The sequence below is a fragment of the Uranotaenia lowii genome, unplaced genomic scaffold, assembly GCF_029784155.1.
Source record: "Uranotaenia lowii strain MFRU-FL unplaced genomic scaffold, ASM2978415v1 HiC_scaffold_133, whole genome shotgun sequence".
Lineage (NCBI taxonomy): Eukaryota > Metazoa > Arthropoda > Insecta > Diptera > Culicidae > Uranotaenia > Uranotaenia lowii.
In genome coordinates this window covers 52,514-77,584 of record NW_026597333.1, presented here as the reverse complement: position 1 = coordinate 77,584, position 25,071 = coordinate 52,514, and the positions used below count along the sequence as shown (strand labels likewise).

The following is a 25,071-nucleotide window of genomic DNA, read 5'->3' as shown; positions in this document are numbered from 1 at the left end:
GGAGTGGCACTCCTGACTAAATCCAATATATCTCTCTTGATCCCCAACCGATTTTTAGAAAATTTATAGTTCACGTAATGTACCTATCTCAAATATGTTTCTCAGCTATTCAGCTAAAACACTTCAGTTTTCCGTTATTCAAAGTCTAAGAAAAAAATCCGAAAAAATATACTTCGAAAAAATTGTAGATCTGCTACGGAATGCTTAAAAAAATCACTTAGTGTCAAAGCAAGCTGAAGTTACAAGCTATAGGGTAAATGATCTTGAGCGGAACTAGTCGAAATCTGATCTTGAGCGGAACCATTTACTTTTCCTAAGATCTAGGCAACGATTGTTTATGAATCTTATCAAAATGTGGAAAAAACACTTTTTCAAGATCATTTCATACAAACATTAACATTTTTGCTAAAATTTATGAACTGAAATAATTTTATTTGAAGATTTAAAAACATAGGCATTTCAGCTGCAATTTTCATCAATCTACGCTGGTTTTGAACGTCAATTTATGTCACCCTTGACCGTTATAAATTGATTTTTAATGAATAAAATGGTAGAAAAACTCAAAAAAAAAAAAGCATTACTCGGGTTTTTGTAACAAGTTTTCCATCAAAATATCAATTAATCGCGTGGTTTCTAAAAGTAAAATATCAGCACCAACATGTGAAAAGGGTATAAAAGACAAAGTAAACAAAACCGGTTTCCAGTGGATTCATTTAGACGAATTTCATACTCCAGCTAGGATCTAAAAACAATTGCGAGCTATTTTTACATGATAAAACCGTCGTATCGATAAAAAACATATTTAGAATGATCCTACGCACTGTTTTGACCATAAAGACTTGGGAGATTCCTCGTGAATTTTAATTAGCGATTAAAAAAAGATTGCAAAATTTTCAAACCCGTTTTTCTCGAAACGTCATAAATGAACATAGACCCTTTTCACGTGTTGGTGCTGATATGATCTTAAGCGGAACTACTAGCTTCCGAAATAAACCGCTAGGTGCGCTGCCTTATGCCTAATGTCTCACACGCGGTTTTTACCCCTGAATGTATGCAGCACCTTTGTATGTTTCTTATTATATCATCTTTAGGAAAAGAAAAGATGTTAAATTAAATTCGAATAGAACAAAAATTAACTAATTGGTGTCACAGCGTGCCAATCTAGGCACACAAAAATTTAATTTTTTGGGGTACAAGAAATGTGTTTTTGATTCTTTCTTTCAGAGGGACGACGGGAGGAGGAGGAAGGCTTTCATACATATTTTTTGGCATAATTCGAGAACTAATGAAGCCAATAAAGTTAAGTCATTATTTCAGAATAAGAATCAATCTTCATTACCATTACTATTCGCACTTTAAGAAGAAGCTTTTATTTAAAGAGGTTGTTTTAGATGTTAAAATTCCAATTGGAAACGATATACCATACCTAATAAACAAAAATTCGGATATAACCCATAGCCATACCGCCTAATCAACTGTTCCAAGTTGCGTCGAATTGAGCCATTTAGTTCCGCTCAAGATCATTTACCCTACATTGCACAGAAGGACTTTTTTTTTTGAATTTTTTTAAGATCATAACCTTTGTGGTAGAATGTAGAAACATGGTGTGAAAATGGTAGTTTTCAATCAATGAACCGTCAAAATTGTTTAAGTTACACCAGTTAAATTTTGAAAAGAGGATTGGAAAGTTGACGTAGTTTGGCATATTTCCGCATCTTTAGATTGTCAAAATATCAAACACACAATTTTTGAAGAATTTTAAAAGGTATTTAGGTAGCTGTTTTTCAAATATTGTGTCAATTTGCTTTTTTTCAGATTATCTAAGACTTGAATTCAACTTTGCACTGGATTTTGACTTTTTGAACGCGAGATTTCCGTAATAAATTTATGATCACTAGAAAGGTAATTTTATCCCGATTCTAGTGAGCGCTGGTCAGGTTGATTTCTTATTTTCGTTTTGTGCGCACGTTTCAACTGGATTGAGTTGTCGCGTACGGTCCATGGTCCGAAATCTTGGCCTAACTATTTTTCAATTATTAATATTTTTTTAACGATGTTTTGTAATTGATTTTTTATAGCCAAATTATTTTATTATTTTTAAGAAGAGAAATCACCGTGAATTTGTTTTTATGAAAAACGAAAATAAGAAATCTACTTAACCATCGATCGAACAACAGAGCAACCATATGCTAAATTTTTTGTCCGTTCGGCACATGTGCACTCGAAGGGATGAATCATCCTAAGGGATGAAAATCCCGGAAAAAAAAAACACATGTGCACTCACATGGCGATCGAACCATCCATAATTAACTGTATCGAAAAATGTAGTGCCTCCTCTATTGGGTACTACTTCTCCAATACAGTTAATTAGTGCGGGACAAAGAATTCAGTATGTGGTCAAGCTTCTATTACAAATGCTCTTCGCTCTTTTCATCACCTTAGAATTTTCTTCTGATCTTCTATCCGCCTTTCATTTCAACTCTTTAACCCTCACCGATAAAGCCGCAACTTAAGTTCTGTTAAATGGTACAAAGATTGATTTATTTTCTAAATTTCTCCCCCTTTCATACCCACCAACTGACGTGTGTTGTAAAGATCATTTTGCTGAAACATATTATTTTAAATTGTTAAGATTGATTTCCGTTAGGTGTAATTTTATCAAATTTTATACATAAGCAAGTTTTTTTTGTATTGGATGATTTTTCCCATTTCTGAAGTGGAGGGGGTGGAACTCCCACACAAAATCAAGATAAAATATGACATAACACGATTTTTTTTTTGAGTAATTCTTATTAAATTCGATATATGTAGGTAAATTAATCTTTGACTTATACTAAGTGATATTCTAAAACTCTTGGCTCATACAATATTGTTATGTCATTCGATCTTTATTTTCAATACCGTTTCGCTAACTTAATTTTCATTTCACCCTTTGTTATTACAGGAAGAAAATCTGCCACCGCCGTGTGCAAGTGCATGCCATAGAAAACTGATCTAATTATAAGACGCTTGAAATTTATCGGCTTTCCTGACAGCAATTTCCGACAGTTCCCTGTGATACGCATCTTTTTCTAAAACGGATGCATCGGTCCTGAGAGATCTAAACTCCGTCCACTGCGTAAAAGGTAGGTCGAAATCATTTGTGGCAAGAAAGGGCTTATGGAAACTTTCTCATTTCTACTTCTCTGTTCAGGGGTTTTAGAGCTTTTGGCCTGTGGATTTGGTGAAATCAATTTAGGAAGTAAATCTACTTCACAGGTGAGATGTTTGTGATCATAATGCATTGAATTTTTTATAATAGTAATCGTTTTACTTCACCAGACATCAACGTTGAAGGATATGAAGAAGAGTAGTACCAAAAGTTCTACTGTTGCAATGTTCCGATTACGATCGGATCGATTCTCATCGGGCGACAACATTCCGCTAGTGTTCCACCGCCAAATGAATGGTGATATTTCGTTGCAAATAGATGGAAACTCAAAATCCATCATTCGGAGCATGGCGGTCCCTTTCTCTAACAAGTCTGACTTCATCTACTCGACACAATCATCTGATGAAAGCGAATTTGTAAGGATGCAGATGCTCGTTGAACAATTTCCAATAGAAAACCCTGACGTCGCCAAGGCGCTTGTTAGCCATATTATTGAGCTAATGCGAACTACTAATTCTGTGACTTTGAAATGTGATTTAAATGCTTACCTGAATAACATTAGTATTAGTCGTAACTTATCTATAAAAGAATGCTCCACTCAAAGTCGAGCTGAAGCAACAACAGTCATCCCAGTTTCTCACCGTCGACACGGCTCGTATACAAAGTTTGACGATTTGTTGATTTTGGTTGCAAATGAGAAGTCACTCCTAAAACGTGCGCAAGTTGAATCTCAAGGCAGACTATTACCACGATTGCGATTATGTGGTGGTGGAGAAGATTCCATCAACAACGGCACCAGCGCATGGGGAACTCCACCTGGGGCAGCAAGCGGTTCTAGCGCTTGGGGGATTCCCAATCAACAACCACCACCCTCTGCTTGGGGTGGTACTGGAGGCAACGTTAACAACACTAATAATATAAACAACAACAACAATCAACCAGCAACGAGTCAATCGCAACGCCAACAGCAGCCATCACAACAATCACAGGATCAGAATGCTAATAAAGCACCACAACCGATTCCAAACACCACTAACAGTCCTCCGAACGCATGGAATCGCAATCCACCATCCTCCGTTGGACCGAATCCGAATATTGCGAACAACAATAATCAACAACCTCCATCGCAGCAGCAACCGGTAAGTGATGGCTTCTTTCGATGATGGAATTGCTAAATTACTATTAATAAGTTCCCATCCGAATGAATTAAAAAGCTGACAATTCGATCCGAATGAACTTAAAAGGTAATTTGGTGGTCTTTTATCACAGAATAGTTGTGTAGGTTTCAAAGAATTTTTTATGAGTAAAGTAGTTTTTCTCGAAATCAAATTCGATCAAATTTGAGAAACCTGAAAGTTATCAAATTTTGAAAGGTTATGGGAAATTATTTTTAGGAAAATATGGAAAATCACAGAAAAGAGGAACTTTTCCAGCCTGTGAATTCAGGCAAGTATGGTATTCCGCAAGCTTTCCTGCGCCTGGGGGTTTTCTCCTTTTCAGTGATCTTCGGTTGAGATCTGCATCGAAATCTATGCAGAAACCTTTTCCGACCCCGATTATTGTCGAAGCTCCCTGCGTGATTCGAATGAACTCGACAATTCACTAGAAATCCGCATACACCACTGTGCTCCATCTATCGTCGCCTTGATCAGTCTGGTCAGCTTCCCGATTTTTTATAGCTCGTCACGGTCGATCGTGTCGTATGTGGCTTTGAAGTCGATGAATAGATGGTGCGTAAGAACTTGGTGTTCACGGCATTTTTGGAGGACTTGCCGTTATGTGAAAATTTTTTTTTTTTTGGATTTTAAACCAATAAAATTGGTTTATTCATCCCCAGTCATGTGAAGATCTGGTTCGTCGTAGAACGCCCCTCGCTGATGACTTCCCACAGTCTGCTTGCTTGTGGCCTTAGGCGGCGTAGTAGAATTCGGGACAACACTTTGAAAGCGGCATTTACCTCTATGTATAACCGATAAATTCATGATTTTGTTTTCCATGTTTGTTTAAAATATCGCAGTTAAAAGTTTAGTTTTTTTTCATTCACCATCGGGACGATTTCACTAAGAAGCTTTCTTAAAGCAATTAGCCGTATACATACTCAATGTATTTTACTAAAATGTAAAGATTTTTCGAATATGATAAGAATAGACAAAGAAGTGTTCAAGTTATTTTGTGTGATTCAAAATTCATTTTATTTTTATTTTCTCTTCCACACAGCAACCTCCACAGCAACAGCAGCAACAACCGCAGCTAGTACTGGCTAACAATGGTAACGTTGCAGCGAAAAGTCAATTGGAGCAGTTGAGTAACTTGAGAGAGGCTCTGTTCAGCCAAGATGGTTGGGGCTGCCAGCATGTTAACCAGGATACAAACTGGGAAGTACCAGGATCACCGGAACCCGGCAAACCCGAACAAAACAACGCAGCCGGTGGACCGCCAAACCCAGCAGCTACGAATTGGAAACCATGCACCCAGAACAATGGCACCGAGCTTTGGGAAGCCAATTTGCGGAACGGTGGTCAACCACCGCCGCAGCCTCCACAAATCCAGAAAGCTCCTTGGGGACCGTCTACTAATATTGGAGGAACGTGGGGTGAAGACGACGATTCGGCAGAGGCGAACGTTTGGAATGGAGGACCAGTTGCAAATCAACAAGCGGCTGTGCCGCAAGCATGGGGTCAAGCTAATCCTCCCATGTGGCCTCCGGGTGCTGGGCCTAACCCTGCAGTTGTCAAGAAAGAAAATGATTGGGCTCCAGTGGGAGTGATTGGTGGAAGCTCAGGAACAGCACCACCACTTCCCCCAACTGTTTCTTCCTGGGATACAAGAAGTGGTTCAGTTCCAGCTGTGAATATCCCAGGACCAATTGGTCAGAACACACCTATTGATGCCGCTCGTGAAATTCGAGGTGATCCACGTGGTATATCCGGTCGCTTGAATGGAAATGTCGGAATGTGGGACCAATCAAATGTTCCCAATATGCAAAATGCATCCACAAAGATGCCACAGAGTGCTATTCCGGCACCTGCCGTTCCTGGTCTTGGTAATCAGTGGAATACACCCGTGCCGAACAAGCTTCCTGGCTGGGATGATACACCATCACCGATGGCGCCGAGGCCTTCGGTTGATGAAGGTCCTACTGCATTGTGGAATCAGGGACCGTTGTCTCGACAAAATTCAAACATATCCAACTGGAAGGACATGTCGGAAAATATTGCACGCAACCCTATGGCCCGTGCACCTTTGGGTGGAGGGAATAATCTGCCTTTAGGTCCCGTCAATCGAGCGGTCCGCTTAGGTGGTATGAATCCAGGAATGAAACCAGACAACAGCATGTGGGGGCAAAACCCAGGACTGCCTCTCAATGGTTCTTGGGAAGAACCGACTGTTAATAGCTGGGAGGACAAAGGTATTGGCAACAGTGGTCCATGGAACGATTTCGGGCAAAATAATCTGTGGAACAAAAGTAAACAGAGTGCAAGTGGTTGGCCTGATTCCAACGATATGATGGGCGGCGGTTCTGGTAATGATTGGACAATGAATAAACCACCAAATAAGATGAGTCCAGCTGAGTTCATCCGCAGTAGTAAACAGTATCGCATGTTGTGTGAGAACGGATTTAAGAAAGAAGATGTGGAATTGGCGTTAAGATCAACAAACATGAACTTTGAAGAATCGTTAGACTTGTTACAGCGTCATGGTGGCGGTGGAGCTCTTAACGATTGGCGCCGTCCAGATGATCATCCTAATAATGCATTTGATGCACCATTTTCCAATCGATTCCCATCAGGGCATGGCGGAGGAATGCCTTTCTCACAGGTAAACAATTTTTGGATTTTAATAACGGCTTCATTTTTTGAAATCTGTTTTTCTTATCATTCTTTAGGGCCCTTCGGGTCACTCGTCATTCTCACAAGGTCCCAATCCATTAGTAGCAGCAGCAGCCGGAGGCGGTAATCCACAAAATTTGCAAGCACAACCATCAACGCAACAGTTAAGAATGCTTGTGCAACAAATTCAAATGGCTGTACACGCGGGTTTTCTAAACCATCAGATATTAAACCAACCTTTGGCACCACAAACCCTACTTCTACTGAATCAGTTGCTCAATCACATTAGGGTAAATGACATTGAATGTTTGAGTGTTCCAACATATTAATAATGTAATATGTTCTCACCAATTTGTTTCTAGCAAATGCAACACATCCAGAGCAACCTCGCTAGGAGTGGTGGTGCGACGGGAGTTAGCACAGTGCAGTTAACAATGCAAATAAATAAACATAAAGCCCAGATCTCGCAGTTGCAACAACAAATTGCTGCACAACAAGCAAATTATGTCAAGCAGCAACAACAACAGCATCAATTAGGTGGACCACACCAACCGCCTGGAACCCCAGGTGGTATCAGTTCTGGTTTGGGTGGTGCAGATTTTCTACGACAGCAGGATCTAGTTGCACTGCAGAATAATTTTGCCGATATGGCTTTAGGTAAAGAACCAGTAACACCAACTGGTGTCTTTCCTGCAGGTGCTGCCGCTGCTGCAGCTGGCGTAAATCCTACTGCGGCTGGAGGAGCACCTTCAGTCACTAGTCAACAGTCTCGTCTCAATCAATGGAAATTACCGTCACTAGATAAAGACAACGGTGCTGGTGGCTCCAATGATCTCACGGATTTCTCACGTGCACCAGGCACAACCGCCAAATCAACACTGTCAACTACTAGTTCCAACATCGGCTCTCTAGGGCTTCAAGATGGGTATGTTTGTTCAAAACGTTTTATTAAATCATAGGGGTTTTCAATAGCATTTATCCTTATATTCAGAACCTGGTCTTCCGGCCGTTCCAATCTGGCTGATGGCTGGCCTGATCAATCATCCGGGGAGTCCGGAAACAAAGAATGGGCGCCAGCGCAGGACAACGCGGCCTTTTCTGATCTGGTTCCGGAATTTGAACCCGGCAAGCCTTGGAAGGTACAGGTGATCTAAAATGTCCTGATACGCGATAAGTGCTGTGTTAAAACAACCTTATTTTTTCTATTTATGCTTGATTCAGGGAACGCAGATGAAGATCGAGGAAGATCCCAGTATTACCCCGGGTAGTGTAGCACGCGGCCCACTGTCACTTGTCACAGCAAAAGAAACAGATCTTTTTGGCGTCCCTGGAGGCAAAACATCACCCAATGACGGAATGGGACTAGCGTCTTCCACTTGGAGTTTCAATGCATCCCAGTCATCTTCGAAAATGGTCGGTGGAACCAATGTAAGTAAGGCTGGAGCCGGAGGTTGGCCCGAAAATATGACATCCTCTGCAACACCTGGTAGCAGTTCAGATCTATGGGGTAACACAATGGGTAAAACTACTCGTGGGCCGCCTCCTGGATTAGGTGCTAACAAAAATGCAGCTGCCGCAAACGGCTGGTCCGGTGCAGGTACAGGTGCTCAACGCCCCGGAAACAACTGGTCTAGCGGAAATGGATGGGGATCTACTTGGTTGTTATTGAAAAATCTCACTTCGCAGGTTTGTTTAAGAAGGCTTGATTGAAAAAAGTAACATATTTAAATAAATAACGATTGGACATTCTAGATCGACGGTGCCACATTGCGAACTTTATGCATGCAACATGGACCTTTGCTGAGCCTGCAACTCTTTTCCAATCACGGTCTAGCGCTTTGCAAATACTCTTCTCGTGAGGAGGCTAATAAAGCTCAACAGGCACTCAATAATTGTTCCCTGGGAAGCACGACGATCGGAGCAGAATCGCCAAGCGAAACGGAAGTACAAGGTTACTTACAGCAGCTTGGTGTCCCAACAGCGAATGTTCCACTTGGAGGTGGTGGAAATGTGTTGCCTCCTCCCAGCAGCAGCAGCAGCAGCAATGTTACGAGTGTCTCTCAATCTTGGCGTCATACTCCTAGATCTGGTGGTAATTTTTCACTTACTTTCGAGTTTTCAAGAGAAATTTAAATTCGTTCATTTCTCAACGCTTTTAGGTGCTGATACGTGGGGATCAGGATGGCCGCCGTCTAGCACTGGAGGTGGCAGCAACCTCTGGGCACCACTCGAGGGAGGCACTGAACGGGGAACTCCTTCCAATTTGAACTCATTTTTGCCAGAAAGTTTACTCGGTACTGAACTAAATTAAAAACCGCACCTTTACCTCTCTCCACATTCAAAATGGTCTCGAGAGCATCATAAGGCGTTGAAAGTTTAATTACTTATTCTTTTTTTCTGCTAGAAGGTTGTGTTTTACGTATATATTTTAAAAGGAATACTATTTATTGTTTATAATTTTCTTTGTGAAATAAAAGAAAATCACACAATTGCATTCAGAAATGTGAAAAAAGTCTTTGTTTTTAGTTGATTTTGTTGATGCTTATTTGCGCTACTTAGGAATCGTCCCGTTGGAACCCTTAAGTCATAAGAAAACAGAAGAAAGTAAATCTAACAAACAAAAAAACATGCAATTCTCTAGCGGTGATTTTAAATGTTTCGATCCTAAGATGGAAACCGTTGTTAAAAAGCATACATAATAAGGCGCACTAACAAAACCACTTACTCAAAAATACAAATTTACAACGCCCCCTTCCCTTTATTCAGATCTGTTGAAATCCTAGTCGAATCGCGAAAAGTAAACTTATACCTATACACAGACACAATGATGGCTAGAAAAGAAATAACTAAGGAAAACTAATCACGCGCATTTTTTTTCCTTCAACTATTGCAAACGTGTGAGAGTACACAACATAACTTTTTCTAGTTATTGAATATGAAAAAAAAAACGTTTTAATATTCATATAGTGGAAACTTTGAACAGTGTAAACTAGTTTGAGTAGTGAAAAGAAAACAAATAAATGAGACATACACATTTAGTATTAATGGCAAAATAGCAGTCAGTTTTTTAGCTTTTAAGATAAGTAGAGATACATTAAAACAGAGATATAGAAATTTGAGGTATATGAGAAAATTCAAACTATATTTATTAATTTTAATATACATCAAGGCAAGAACATTAAATTTACTGTATATGAGGAATATACATGAATGTTATTATTGAATTATTTTTGAATTTATTTAGATATCTGAATAAAAGAGCATGAAATTGCAACACGTTTAATGTTTTGTTATTTAGTATCGTTTCTTTCGTAGTATGTGAACAGAGCTTCTTCAAAAGAAATTAAAAAACTATCTCGGCTGAGAGAGGGTGAAGTTTTATAATATTCGGATTGTCTAGCTACAAACTCAAATTTAAAGTCAAACGTCAAGTTTTACTGATAAGTTATAAACAGTTGAAAGATATGTATTGAACACATATATCATTTACAGTACTTGTTATGCACATTCAAGAATGAAACAGGTTGTTATCGAAAAGTCATATAAATTTAATAAGTGGAATGGTTTTTTTCGTAAAAATAATCGCGAGTTCCACCGACTGTGTGTAACTTGATGCTATAAAGCTAACGTCAGTTATAAATTCAACTATAAAATTTATTTCCTACTGTCAACTAGATGTCGCCTAAAACAGTAGTTGTAGTGTGACATCTAACGGATGTCAGACGAAACTTCTTGGAATCATATTCATGCATGAATGCGGATGAAGCCGAAAAACCGAGATATCGATGCAATTGAAAACATTGTGTTGTCGACATTCAGGCGTTTAAATTTGCACGCGGATATCCCTATAAAAATTTGATCGATTTTTCACAACACTCAGTACATTTTCGTTGACGATTTTTCGACAACGTCAGATGTCTCTGGTCTAACTCGACGGCATATTTTATTTCTGCGCAAAACTTATTCAAAAAAGATAGATGATATTTCAGGTCTTTTTACCTGCGGCTACGATTTTTTTTCTTGAATCTCGGGTCCAACTTTTCTCACAGTGCAATATTTTGACAACATTTTCATCAAAATTAAGCGATTCGGTGTTGACATGATATAGGGGGAAGTTGTCTACTACCGGACACTTAAGGTTTTAAAGCAATAACTTCAAAAATATGTTTTTGTAAATATTGGTTCCTCTACTGATTTGAAGAGTATCAATATTATGATCACTAAACAGTATTAGAAAAAAAATAATTTACAACATATTCATGTGGTAAGAGAAATCATTTTATGTTAGTTTTCACTCATTTCCAAAAGTGTTTTCTATGGCCGGACACTACGAATTTCATCACCAAAGTTGTCACAAATGGCACAAAAACGTAGCAAAATGACTGAAATCACTTGCTTAGGTCTTGTAAGTAAGTACTTTCCAATACTGAACATTCTATGAAGCCATTTATAAAAGTTTTTTTGATAAACCAGAATGTAACATTTCTTTCGGAAAAACTAGAGTAAAATTGTCTCTGACCGGACTGCAAAATTTAAATATTATCAGAGGACCAAAATAGTTTGGTTATTGAATCCGTATCTTCAGCTAACCAATAGAGGGTGCTATAGAGATGAAAAAATGAAAGTTTCAAGTTGAAAACATTCATAATTTTGAATATTTTCTTGTCCGGTCATAGAGAACAATATGGTGTGCGGTCATAGAGAAATCGCACTTTTTTTTTTATTTTCCTAATATTTTGTTTGAACTTCCGTTTTGTTATCTTACATCTACACACAAAAAAAAAGCATAGTAAAATTACTAAATCCGTGGTTTAAACGAACAACACGCAACCCTATTTTTGAGTCAATAATGTTTTCTTCTTGATATTACCATGCGCATAGTAGTTTTACTTTGTGTTGATTTTGGCTGCGCATAGTAATTTCAACTACGTTCATGGTAAAATTGTAAATGAAATCATGGGTTTGTTTTTCATTGTGCATAGTAAAATTGATACGTTTCACGATAAAACTATGATATGTTATGATATAAATGAGTACATGTTGCTTGATATGATAACAAAATTACCATGCACCATGGTATAACTAGAATGAAATACGATAGAATTAACACTCTTTTTGGTTTTTTCTCGATCCAGAAATAATTTATTTTGAAACGATTTACATTTTTATTTTTCACAACACTTCACTTTATAATTGAAGCACGATACAATATAGTCTGCTTCTACTTTGATAATTTATTGTATGCCCTAAAAAAGTAATAAACAAAAAAACAATTAATGAGCAGATCAAATTTGATAATTTTTCTACTTACGCTGGAATCGATTTGGATGTGTTGGCATAGTCATCTTGAGCCCAACGATTCAGAAAGGCGCAAGGATAATCTTCTGGAAACTTCAATTCCCCCGTCAATTTTCAGTGGCTGGTCAGGAGGGAGCAGGTTCTCACGACCGGGGGATTTCGGGATGCAACAGCTTCAAATTAAATCAAAAGAAAGATCGGAAAAACGGATCGGAGTATGTTTATAAGTAAAAAAAACACACAATTTTACTCACCTGAGAGACTGCGTTTTCCGACCCGACAAAAGTGCTGATTCTATTTTTCACTCCCAGTGGGCTGGTCACCTGGTTAGCCGAAACAGCCGCATTCACCTCAGCGAAGTACCCGCCCAACATTTTGGTCCGCGTTCCGAAATCGCGACTGACTGACCAGAAAAAAAACAAACACTCAAACGATGCACATTGGTAAAATTACTATGAATTTATATTGAGCATAGTATTTTCGACAACACGAATGACGATGTTTCAACATTACTATGGGCATAGTAATTTCAAGAACACGAATTGTGTAATATCACAATATCATGCGCATGGTAATTTTGACACGAGGTAATTACTATGAGCTGTCAAAGTTCGCATAGTAAAAATACTATGTCGTAGTATTATCGCCCAGATTTTTGGTAGAAAATACTAAATCATGGTCGAAAATACTAAATGATGGATATAGTAAAATTATCATGACTCTGTATTTGAAAAACCCATGTAATTTTTTTCCGTGTACTGAAGTCGAAAGATAACCAACCAACGATGAAGTTTATGTGCAATTCACATTTGACACGCCGTACAAACTGATTACAATATAAATGTAAAGTTTAGGCGATCCTCGTCGAACTACTTGGCGAAAGCTTTCGATGCCTATAATTTGTTTACCTTTTCAGATTGGATTACCATATTTCTAACACCATATCAGGCTACTATTTACTTTATTTTCATGGTGTTAAAACATTATAAGGATATATCGTTTTCGAAAAATCAATGTTGTCCGGCCATAGGAGGTGTCCGGTCATAGACGACTTCCCCCTACAATTCTTCATCAGGATTCGTCGTGTAGGTGCAAGAGATCATCTTGAGTCTTGAAGTAAATCTTTTAGATTATTGTTTGCCTACAATTTTGAGTTAATGGTCGGGATGAGCGGTTTTAAAAACGAATCTTATAAAAATGTAGTCCATAAAAACCAAAGTGTGGGTGGTGTTCATGGTTTAGATGGTTTAGATATTATCACAGTAAGCCGGTGTCTGATTTGTAAAATAAAGATTATTATAAATTGTACCTTTAAAAGAAACGGTTGTTATTCCTCGTTTCCCACATCTGGCGAAGAAGGTGAAATTCTGGAAGGAGTTCTTCAAAGGTAGGAACCAATTCAATTTATTAAAAGAAAGGGAACTTAGTTCGAATTTCGATTTTTTTAACAGGCAACAGCCGTTGCTATACGCAGAACAAAAAGGCACAAGCCGCTGCTTTTCACAGAAATTAGGCACCAGCCGCTGCAATTCGCGGAAACCGAGGCACAAGCCGCTGCATAACGCAGAAACCGGCACCGCTGCAGTTCACAACGTGACCACCAACTTTGGTGCACGGAAAATAAAAAAAAGGTAAAATTTACCTTTTTGCGAGGTGAATTTTTTCCACCCCAGTTTCGAGGTAAATTTTACCTTTTTTTCATTCACCTAGCAAAAAGGTAAATTTTACCTTTTTCGCATTCACCTAGCAAAATAGTAAATAATACCGTTTTCCCATTTACTGATTTAAAAGGTAAATGCTGGTTGGTTTGATTGTTTTCTTCAATAAGAATTAAAAAAATACAAAATTCTTTCAAAAATGATATTTATTGGAGATAAATAGGGACTGGTAATTCGGCTTCGCGTTCTTCTGAGCCGCTATGGCCGCTGAATCCACCTGCGTTGCGTACATTCATGGCCTCCTCCGTTCGACTAATCCGGTCAGGTTCGGCTTTTCCAGCTTTAGGATGACGTGGAATACACCTCAAAGCTCTATGGGCCGATCTGAAACAAAATCAATAGTATTATGACGAGAATCAGCACAACTAACAACTACGTTTTTTTTTGTTGATACCTGTATTTTGAAAAGATAATGGATAATAATAATAATAAAAATATATTACATGATTCCTTTGATTCTTTATGTAAAAACAACCGGAATAAAAATAATAGTTACTTCCTGAGATTTCTTCAACTCAATGTAAGAGGCCTTAATGATCCAAACAAACTGGATGCTATCAAAATGTACTTAGAGCTATTCCCTACATCAGTTGATGTATTGGTGCTGGGGGAAACATGGTTGAAAGAAGAAAGAAAGCACTTAGTAACTGTTAATGGATATCGCAATTTCCTATCTTGTCGTCCAGATTCAAGCAGTGGAGGACTCGCTGTTCTCGTAAAAGAGTCTCTCGTTGTCTCCGAGATTGAAAATTTGCATGTTGATGGCTTCCACTACATACATTTGCGTCTTGAGCCAGGTGGCTCACCAATTGACATCCATGCAGTCTACCGACCCCCTTCTCAAAACATAGAGTTTTTCTTCGACAAACTTGACTCAGTACTCGCAACCTTGAAGCCGAACTCCCAGTTTTTGATGTTAGGCGACGTCAACATTCCAATAAACAAAACGGGCTGCCCGATAGTCGATAGTTACGTAGACCTTTTAAGTTGTTACGGATGTAAAGTTTCCAACACATTTATAACCCGTCCAGCAAGCAGCAACATTCTCGACCACGTTGTCTGCCCAGATTCGATGATTGAACAAGCATTAAACGAAACAGTTTCACTCGATATAAGTGACCATAGCCTGGTGATGACTACAATTAACCTCAAAAAGAAAATAGTTAACCGAAAACTAGAAAAAATCATAGTAAAGCATGATCAGATTAATGAAGCTTTCCGGACAGAGTTCAATAATCTACAAGCGAATAGTCCGGCTGAAAAGCTAGAGAAATTGAGCACAATTTACAGTCAACTGAAAAAAAGATACTCAAAAACAATAGTTGTTGAAGCTAAAATCAAGGGCTATTGTCCGTGGATGTCGTTCGACGTGTGGAAGCTGATGCGAAGCAAAGATAAAGCTCTTTTGCGTTGTAAAAAACACCCTGCCAATGAAGAACTTAAAGACACTTTGTTTCAAGTATCTAAAAATCTCAATCGAGCTAAGGCTGAGGCAAAAAAAAAACTACTACCACAGCCTTTTTCAAAAATCTAATCAGAGAGAAATGTGGAAAAACTTGAACAACCTGATAGGTGTGAACGAATCGAAAAAGGAAACGATAAAGCTAGAGCTAAATGGAGAAGTAACGGAGGAAGGAAAAACGGTGGCCAACGCGTTCAATCACTATTTCTGTAACATAGGAATTCAACTCGCTGCCACAATCCCAAGAAATGTTCACAGAAATGATCATCGATATGTCGGAAACAGCAATAGTATTTATCTTCGACCGGCAACAGAGCAAGAAGTTATCCTTAGAATAAGCAAACTCGACAACTCAAAAAGTCCGGGACCGGATGATATTCCAGCACATTTTGTCAAAGCGAATCATACCATTTTGGCACCCTTGATTAGAGACGTTTTCAACGATTGCATACAAAACGGTGAATTCCCAGAATTCCTGAAAATAGCACGAGTTTTACCCATCTATAAAACAGGAAAAAAGACTGATTGCAGCAACTATCGCCCAATTTCTATACTATCGGTGTTCAGTAAGATCTTGGAGCAGCTAATAGCTGATCGTGTCTCGCAATTCCTGAAGCACCACAATATCCTGTACACCTATCAATATGGCTTTCGCGAAGGATCGAGTACCCTGACAGCAGCCTCTGAGCTAGTGGATGCAATCCACAATGCCCTTGATAGCAGAAAATTCATGGGAGCCTATAATGTGTGTTCAGTCCGACAAGCGGACTGAGAAGAGAGCGAGAGGGGATGAACGCGAGAGGAGCGCCAGCCAATCAGCGAGCAGCAGTCGACGGGGCGAAAATATAAAAACGCGCGCTCCCGCGCTTTGCGTCATCAGTTTTTATTCAACCACCATCGCGGCAGCATCGGTCCAGTGGAGTGGTCGACACAGGAGGAGGCGAACCAGCCAAGAATGGTCTAATCCTAGACCACCGGAAGCAGAGGCAAAAGTTGCGTGCCAGTAACAGTGCGAAACAAGTGTAAATAGTAAACCGAGAGAATAAAATGTTCCAGTACTAAATTGGTGTTGTTCCTCTGTGCTTCCTCCTCGCTTGCTTCCGATCCAATCGGCTCTTATCAGAGCCCCCCTTAGGAGAGTTTAGTTTGGGATCACTGCAAGCTAGTGATCAACCGGCCTTGGCCTCCAGGCAGCCAGTCCGAGGACCTGCCTCCACTGGTGAGACAACCACCAGGGGTTGTCTAGAAGAGGCTCGCTCCCGCAGGGGGAGTGAGTCCCATCAGTGGTTGTTTTGCCAAGCGCCGCATCCACAGTCCACCAATGGCTTTTCATGGCCACAACATGAAATGGTCCTTCGAGCCGGATGAGGAATCCGGTACCTTCCGACGGAATACCTCCGTCTTTGAGAGAGCGGATCGGGAAGCAAAGTGATGTGAGTGAGGCATGGAGGAAGCTAAACGCGAACAAGAGAGGATGAAACCGAATTCAGCGAGTGAATACCAGAGGCTTGAAGCGCTTTTTTACATCCGTGGATTGGCGCAGCGCAACATCCAGCGAGTAAATATGGTTCTGAAACGAGCCAACCAGGAGAAAATTTGTCTAACTGCAGCTCAATTGAGAGTGTATCAACGAACTGTCGAGTGCTCTAAGGCTGAGTACTCCAAGCACCACCAAGATATCATCGCACTGTCGTCACCAGCCGAACGAGAGCAACAGGATGACAGTTTCTTCGAGTTCGTGGCTCTTTATGAAGAGGTGTCCATGGCAATCGAGAGTCGGCTTGAATGGATTCGAGCACTGCCAATACAACAGCCACAGCCTGATAGTTGCCAGCAACAATTGGTCCCCCCAGAAGAGGCGAGTCTTCCACCGCAGGATCGCAACAAGGTCGAGCGATCCAAGCAAGCGGATCCAGCAGAAGCAAAATTCATGCCAGGTTCAGCAGCTCGGGTTCGCATTCCAGCAAGCGAGCCACTGACAAGCGATGTGTCGCCGAACATTGCTGATTCGAACGTTCCAGATAGTTCGTCGAAGGTTCCAGAAAGTTCGTCGAAGGTTCCAGAAGGTTCGACGACAACCACCAACAGGGACTTTATGCCAGGTTCAGCAGCTCAGGTTCGCATTCCAGCAAGCGAGCCACTGACACGCGATGTGTTGCCGAACACTGCTGATTCGAAGGTTCCAGAAAGTTCGACGACAACCACCAACCAGGACAACTTCTCACTTTCCGGTGGGGAGTATGTTCAGTCCGACAAGCGGACTGAGAAGAGAGCGAGAGGGGATGAACGCGAGAGGAGCGCCAGCCAATCAGCGAGCAGCAGTCGACGGGGCGAAAATATAAAAACGCGCGCTCCCGCGCTTTGCGTCATCAGTTTTTATTCAACCACCATCGCGGCAGCATCGGTCCAGTGGAGTGGTCGACACAGGAGGAGGCGAACCAGCCAAGAATGGTCTAATCCTAGACCACCGGAAGCAGAGGCAAAAGTTGCGTGCCAGTAACAGTGCGAAACAAGTGTAAATAGTAAACCGAGAGAATAAAATGTTCCAGTACTAAATTGGTGTTGTTCCTCTGTGCTTCCTCCTCGCTTGCTTCCGATCCAATCGGCTCTTATCAGAGCCCCCCTTAGGAGAGTTTAGTTTGGGATCACTGCAAGCTAGTGATCAACCGGCCTTGGCCTCCAGGCAGCCAGTCCGAGGACCTGCCTCCACTGGTGAGACAACCACCAGGGGTTGTCTAGAAGAGGCTCGCTCCCGCAGGGGGAGTGAGTCCCATCAGTGGTTGTTTTGCCAAGCGCCGCACCCACAGTCCACCAATGGCTTTTCATGGCCACAACAATGTGACTCAAATATGTTTTTCAGACAGTTTTCAGCTACAATCAATTATTTCAAAGTTATTTTAAGTCCAAAAATTTTTTTATGAAAAAACATGCATCAGGAAAATTGCTATAAATCAGTTATTTAGAGCTCGAAAAAAATTTCACTTAGTGCCTGAGAAAGCTGAAGTTAGAAGCTATGTGTTGCACATACGGAAATTTTTATCAAATTTTTTTCAAGATCATGCCCACAAAAAATGTAGAAAAGTTGTGTAAAACCCGTACTTTTCAATCAATCAACCGCCAAAGCTGTTCCTGTTACAGTAGAAAAATTTCAAAAAATGAATTGGAAAATTGACGTAATTTGTCACATTTTGGCATCTTTAGTTTTTGAAAAATACGTAATACATAATTTATGACGAATTTTCAAAGGTAGCTGTTTTTCGAACATTTCATCAATTCGGATTTTTAATACAATTCCTACACCTAAATTTTGCTTTGCACTGGATTTTGAGTATGTTATCGTAAGGTTTAGGCATAAAAATTATATGCAAAAGAAAGAAAATTTCATACCGATTCTAGTGACGTAACTACATTGGCGGTGCGATGCTTGACAAAAATATAATAAATATATTTCTGAAAGTAAAACCAGAAAATTTGAGCGAATGCTCGTTTTTTTTTCGTTTCCTTTCACCCGTCTTCGTGTGCAAAATAGCTTTGAGATATTACCACCCACTGCGCCCGTCTGTAAAGCAAGAATTTGTGCTGACTTCTCAAAATTCAGAAACTACTTCACTGTTTTATTTATCATATTTTTGCTAAGCATTGCACCGCCAATGCTGTTACACCACTAGAACCGGTATGAAATTAGCTTTCTTTTGCATATAGTTTTATCGCCTAAACCTTACGTTAACATACTCAAAATCCAGTGCAAAGCTGAGCTTAGGTGTAGGAATTGTCTCAGAAAATCCAAATTGATAAAAAGTTCGAAAAACAGCTACCTTTGAAAATTCATCATAAATTATGTATTTCGTATTTTACAAAATATAAAGATGCCAAAATGTGACAAATTACGTCAACTTTCCAATTCATTTTTTGAAATTTTTCTACTGTAACAGGAACAGCTTTGGCGGTTGATTGATTGAAAAGTACGGGTTTTACACAACTTTTTAACATTTTTTGTGGGCATGATCTTAAAAAAAAAATTATAAAAATTTCCGTATGTGCAGCATATAGCTTCTAACTTCAGCTTTCTTAGACACTAAGTGAAATTTTTTTCAAGCACTAAATCACTGATTTATAGCAATTTTCCTGAAGCATGTTTTTTCATAAAAAATTTCTTGAAATTAAAATAACTTTTAAATAATTGATTGTAGCTGATAACTGTCTGAAAAACATATTTGGGTCACATTATAGGCTTTTCAAAACTATAAATTTTAAAGAAATCGGTTGAGAAACAAGAAAGTTTTAGCGAAAACAGTGTAAACCGTCATTTGACCGCTCGCGGTATGAATAGGTATACCACATGCGTTATTCGAAAACCACAATACTTAGAAAAATTTTAAAAACGCAAAAATACTTGCATTTTGAAAATAAAAATAGTCCTGTCGTTAAATTGGCGAAAAAAAAAATTATATAAGGCGTAATCATCCTTCAAAGTTTGAAAACCGTCATTTGACCGCCTCCGGTACGTTTAGTGTTAAGAACACTTACCATTCTATTCCGATTTTCACATATTAGGCACAAAGCAAAACTTGTTCCTAGAATGACAAAACAGCTTAACCTCAATGAACGGGTTCGGCGAATAGTTACTTTTTTTTTAGAAGAATTGCACCGTTTTGTTCAGCTCAATCCAGGTCAATTACACCTCGCTACGAGGTAAGTTTTACCTTATTTGGATTTACCTTTTTTTCTAGGTGAATTATACTTTTTAATCGAGCTCAATTCAGGTGAACTTCACCTCGCTACGAGGTAAGATTTACATTTTTTGGATTCACCTTTTTTCTCGGTGAATTGTACCTTGTTCCAACCTCGATTCAGGTAAATTTTACCTCACTGTGAGGTGAGTTTCACCTCGAAGAGGTAGAAGTTACCTTTTTGGCTTTCACGAGCGTTCACCTTTGCTAACTCGGTAAATTTTACCTTTTTATTATTTTCCGTGTGGAAGACATATCCAACGGTTACCAACGTATATATTATTTTTCACCAACAACCCGTATCCGAGGTAATGTTCTTAATGTATTATTATGGTTGTACCTTTGTCCGCGGTTTTCACATCAGCGGTATAGTGTTTGGCGGTATGCTATTTTGGCGGTTTACCATTTGGCAAAAGGACCTAAAACGCGGCATAACAATTGGCGGTTTGGTCGATTTGGCGGTTTACCATTTGGCAAATGGTCTTGTTTGTCGGTTTTATATTTTGCGGTATGAGTCTTTCCGCGGTTTGTCTTTTTGGCGATATGCAACATTTCGCGGTAAGATATTTGCTCAGAAATATATACTGAGCAAATGTTGTACCCAAATCTTTTTTCTGGTTTCGAGACGTAATACGTACATACATCATTCTAGTTCGAACGCGCAGCGTGAGGAGGCGGCCTTTTGGTTTTGATCTACGTTTCTGAGACGGCTCCGTTTTTTCTAGGTCTACTGAAAACCTAGGAAGGCCCCGTGTTTCTAGGCTTACCCAAAGCTAGGAACAATCCCCTAGCCCAGTCCGCAAAGCGAAGCGTAAGGACCATACTTCACCCTAGTTCGAACGCGCAGCGTGAGGAGGCGGCCTCTTAGTTTTGAACTATGTTTCTGAGTCGGCCCCGTTTTTTCTAGGTTTACTGAAAACCTAGAAAGGCCCCGTGTTTCTAGGTTTACCCAAAGCTAGGGAAAATCCTCGTAAGAACATCCTCGTAATTATGATCCATGTATTCGGACTTTTGAAGATTTGAAACAGACCGCGAAGTGACTCAGTTGCCAACTATCCATACCGCCAAATAGTCTTACTCGCAAATTGGGAGACCGCGTAATGTTACAAACCGCTGAAAGGCAAACCGCCAAAAGGGCCATATGCCAAATGAGAAACCGCCAAGTGTTACACACCGCCAAATGATAAACCGCCAAACAGGTTCATATGCGAAATGTCATACCGCCAAAACGAATACCGCGAAATGGTATACCGCGAGCTGTGATACAATCATTATTATCGATGAGTCACCTAGTGGAACAGTAAACTTCATTATGGAACCTGATTTTCTTTTGTTTGCGATTAAATTCAAAGAATGGAAAGTTGTAATATTTAAATTCTGGACCCGAATGATAAAAAAAGGTCCCTAATAAAAAAAAATTAAATTCAATCTTCTTTCTTATACGAAAGTAAAAAAATAATGGTTACGTTGGCGTAGGAATTTCGAAGTAATCGTTGCTGCTAGTGGAGAAGAAAGATTCACGGAAGTTAAGAAATGTTCTTTTAGAAAAAGACGGTATTGAACTTCAAGATTTACATATATTATTCTTTAGAAATTAACAATGCAGAAGACAGCTCGTCTAAAGAAGATTATTTTAAAACAGCATTAAGCTGATTTGACAAATAGTTTTCACCTAAACAACTCGATGCTTTTGAAGGCATGAATTTTGTGAAATAGTTCCAACTAGAAATCGAGATGGAAGTTCTGAATCTTTATCAAAATGTGTAACAGATGGTTTCTCATGGTCGTCGCCACAATGAAAAACGAGAACATAATTTAAAATTTTCTAATGGCCACTTTTATTTCACCCACCCAATCTCCTTCATCACAATGATGGTTCGGACGTGGTAAAAAAAATCGACTTACAGCTTTCTCATGACGGTGGAGGTCCAAATCGCAATTTCATCCCGTTCTTGGCGCTGCTGCTGGAGCACGTTGATCACCCACCGGCCGCCGCGGAAATTCTTCTCGTCTTCCCACATGGTGTGAATGCCCTGCTTGAACATCGAATAATCGCACCCGGTCTTCAGGTCCGACGGGCTCCTGATTTGGTTGTACAATCTCCAGAAGTCCTCAACGGTACCGACGGTGGCCACCTCGTTCAGATTGTCTCCCCACGACTTGTTCTTATCCGGTTCCTGATACCAGAGCGTCCACTGGAATTGCAGCGGATTCTTGATGATGCGATCCGGATCGACGATGCCGTACTGCTCGGTATGATTTTGCTCGGCGCTCCCCCGTCGTCGCTCAACCTCCTCATCGGTTTCGCCAGCCATGATTGCAAATCGGCTCAGCTCGTCAGCTCGTCGAAATGTCTGTCCAGACACGTTGATTGAAACAGGGGACAGGAAAATTTTGCTTCGCTGGGGCTTTTCGCGGGAAATCCGCCACACTTTTCGAACTTCGTCTTGTCGCAGCCTCGACCGATGTCCGGAAATATCCGATGACAGTTATTTTTCTTTTTTTTTTCCGTTTTTCGTGGACTGTGGGCTGTCGGGTTTTTCTTTTTAAAGTTCGATACAGTGGGCCAAATCTGGTCGAACAAGTTGATTTGTTTTTGATTAGGGTTGGGTTTTCTAACTCTATTTTTGCTCAAATCACACCATAACAAAAGCTCTAAAATTCAACTGTAACAAATGTTTAGTTGCTGCTCAGATCAAGCCAAAAATTACAATTTCGGAAGCACTTTAAATGTAAGCAGGGAAATGAGAATTATAAAGTTTTGATGTTTTCCCCTCCAGAACTTAAAGAAAAACTCCTACAAAAGCACTCCTGCCACGTATAGAAGACCGTTCGGATCAGTTACTGGCAAACGACATTATCGAACCAGTTACCGGTGGGTTTCACCGTTAGTAACAATTGTGAAGGACAACGGAGATCTAAGGTTGTGCGTTGATATGCGTCGAGCGAACTATAGCTATACAGAGAGAACATCGGATGATGCCAATTTTTGAAGATTTTCTTCCACGCTTGAAATCAGCAAAAGTCGTCTAGATATTAAAGATGCTTTTCACCACCAAACCACGCGACAAAACAAGAAAACGTTAAACTGCCGTTAGATGCATATTTTACAGCAGAAAATTTCGTAAAAAGCCATTATCTCAACAGTAAATATTCCAATCAACTTATTATTTTTGAAAAAAAAAAAATTGAAAGAATTCTGAAATATCGACAAATTTAGTCGTCCTGTCTGCAACGATGGGTCAGAAGACAACGATTGGCAAATCACCCACCAAGTGTTAAACATAATTATTTAAATATTTGTTATTCATGCGTTGTTTGAACGAAAATATCATAGAAAAAAATAACACCAAAGCCTCCGTCCCTCCCTGCATCCATGAGGCGGTTCTTCCTACGGATCTGCCTAAGGTATACCAATATTTCGAATTTTCGGACACCATGTTTTTGTACAAAAAAAAACGTCAAGTTTTTTTGGGGTTTTGTATGTATTTCTTTGAACGATTATAATTACGATTACATTGATGATGTTTGATAATATTTTCTTTATCCACTATGATTCATTGTTGACAAACAACTTGCAAGTATATGCTGTTATGTTGGTTTTGTTGTGTTATCTCGGTTTCTTTTATGTACCTACATTTGTCGTATTCATATATGTATGTAGAAATTCTGTTGACCATATCATTCATATTACACAATTAGGTAATGATCGTTTAAATTTACAGGTAAATGTTTAGTTTTTTTTGTCATCGCACTTAATATACACATCACATGAATATTTCTTTCGTTTGAATTGTTTTCCCCTCCCCATCTGGGCCGGAGTATTGTATTGTATTGTGTTTAATGGTATCATTTTACTTTATGCTCAGTTTTACTGTTTGTTTGTCTTATGCGTTAGTTAAACTGTTTGAAAGTGTTGTATGGTTTTCTTTTTGATATAACGTTCATTATGACATTGATAGCAATGCGTCTTCCGAACCTACTCGCCTTTCAATCAATAGTGATAGATTACCGCACTGTGTTCCAACACTGTATTCGTTTTCTCAATTCGTCTCCTTACGGTTCTTAAGCATCATACTTTTAAGGTTTTGGTATGGGTTGTTTACGTGGTCTGTTGCAGGAAACTGAACAGTTTTACCTATAGTTTTTTTTCCATCTCTCCTTCGTTAAACCTTGTTTTGTCGAGTATTCCAATGGGAAGGTTCCACAAGTATCCTGTTCAAATAGTTCAATAATTTTAAAACACACAACTTATTAAAGTAAACAACATAAATGAAAATTTCATCCTTTTTTTAATCACGACTAGAAAAAATAAAAGGTCAATCTCAGCCATCAGAATAAACTTTTTAAAAGACTTGAAAAGCATGATTAAAAAATAAATACTTTGTGTTGTTCTTTTGATTATATATGTATATATTGCATATCGTTGTTTCGTGTTTCCTCAATAAGCTCTGTTTCGAATTGTTTCTTTATTTGTGCGAAAAAAAAATCTGCAAACTTTTCAAACTGGAACCTTCTCCAAGTGGAAATATTTCTTTGATCAGTCGATTACGATAGAAAGTATCATATTTGTAAAAGCAATTTATTTGTGGTTCATTTGATAAATTCAATTATAATTGTTTTGTTTTAGTATCTTAAAAAAATAACAACTTGTCCATTGATCGATTGTTGATTGGGTTTCGTTATTATCATTGTGTTATCTGTTTGGTCTTCAACAATGTTGTGTTTGTGTTATAGTTTTTGCTGTTTGATTTGGTTTTGTATGAATTATTTAAGGTGAGCAGATCGCTTTCTAGCAGCGCAGAGCACGAGTCATTAGCTCAGAATGTTTTTTTTTATTTCGTTCAATTACATTTCTAATTAAAAATACAGATAATCTGAC

At 39.3% G+C, this 25,071-nt stretch overlaps 3 protein-coding genes and 1 long non-coding RNA gene across 6 annotated transcripts; 2 read left to right on the top strand and 2 right to left on the bottom strand.

The window, feature by feature from the left end:
* The first annotated feature begins 1,882 nt into the window (after positions 1–1,882).
* Positions 1,883–10,259, top strand: LOC129759262 (protein Gawky-like). Of its 3 annotated transcripts, none has more exons than XM_055756675.1 (11): positions 1,883–1,902; positions 2,945–3,125; positions 3,194–3,258; positions 3,322–4,290; positions 5,369–6,970; positions 7,038–7,271; positions 7,344–7,906; positions 7,973–8,126; positions 8,212–8,667; positions 8,734–9,073; positions 9,141–10,259. In XM_055756675.1, exons 4-11 carry the CDS (start codon positions 3,340–3,342, stop codon positions 9,290–9,292), a joined length of 4,452 nt encoding a protein of 1,483 aa, XP_055612650.1. In that variant the 5' UTR covers positions 1,883–1,902; positions 2,945–3,125; positions 3,194–3,258; positions 3,322–3,339; the 3' UTR covers positions 9,293–10,259. The 3 variants fall into 3 exon arrangements, with proteins under 3 accessions (XP_055612650.1, XP_055612649.1, XP_055612648.1); XM_055756674.1 differs by having other exon boundaries at positions 1,884–1,902; positions 7,973–8,120; positions 8,203–8,667; XM_055756673.1 differs by having other exon boundaries at positions 1,884–1,902; positions 8,203–8,667.
* Positions 10,260–12,113: 1,854 nt separating this feature from the next.
* On the bottom strand, positions 12,114–12,832 carry LOC129759265 (uncharacterized). Its single transcript, XR_008740151.1, has 3 exons — positions 12,534–12,832; positions 12,293–12,452; positions 12,114–12,227 (listed from the first exon to the last, which is right to left on the bottom strand). It is a non-coding gene; the product is annotated as an uncharacterized LOC129759265 (long non-coding RNA).
* A 3,840-nt stretch (positions 12,833–16,672) lies between these two features.
* Positions 16,673–18,235, top strand: LOC129759264 (uncharacterized). Its single transcript, XM_055756677.1, has 2 exons — positions 16,673–17,515; positions 17,639–18,235. Exons 1-2 carry the CDS (start codon positions 16,904–16,906, stop codon positions 17,957–17,959), a joined length of 933 nt encoding a protein of 310 aa, XP_055612652.1. The 5' UTR covers positions 16,673–16,903; the 3' UTR covers positions 17,960–18,235.
* Positions 18,236–22,090: 3,855 nt separating this feature from the next.
* LOC129759263 (eukaryotic translation initiation factor 4E-like) lies at positions 22,091–22,504 on the bottom strand. The gene has a single exon (XM_055756676.1). The coding sequence runs from the start codon at positions 22,502–22,504 to the stop codon at positions 22,091–22,093; it is 414 nt and encodes a 137-aa protein (XP_055612651.1).
* Positions 22,505–25,071: the final 2,567 nt, after the last annotated feature.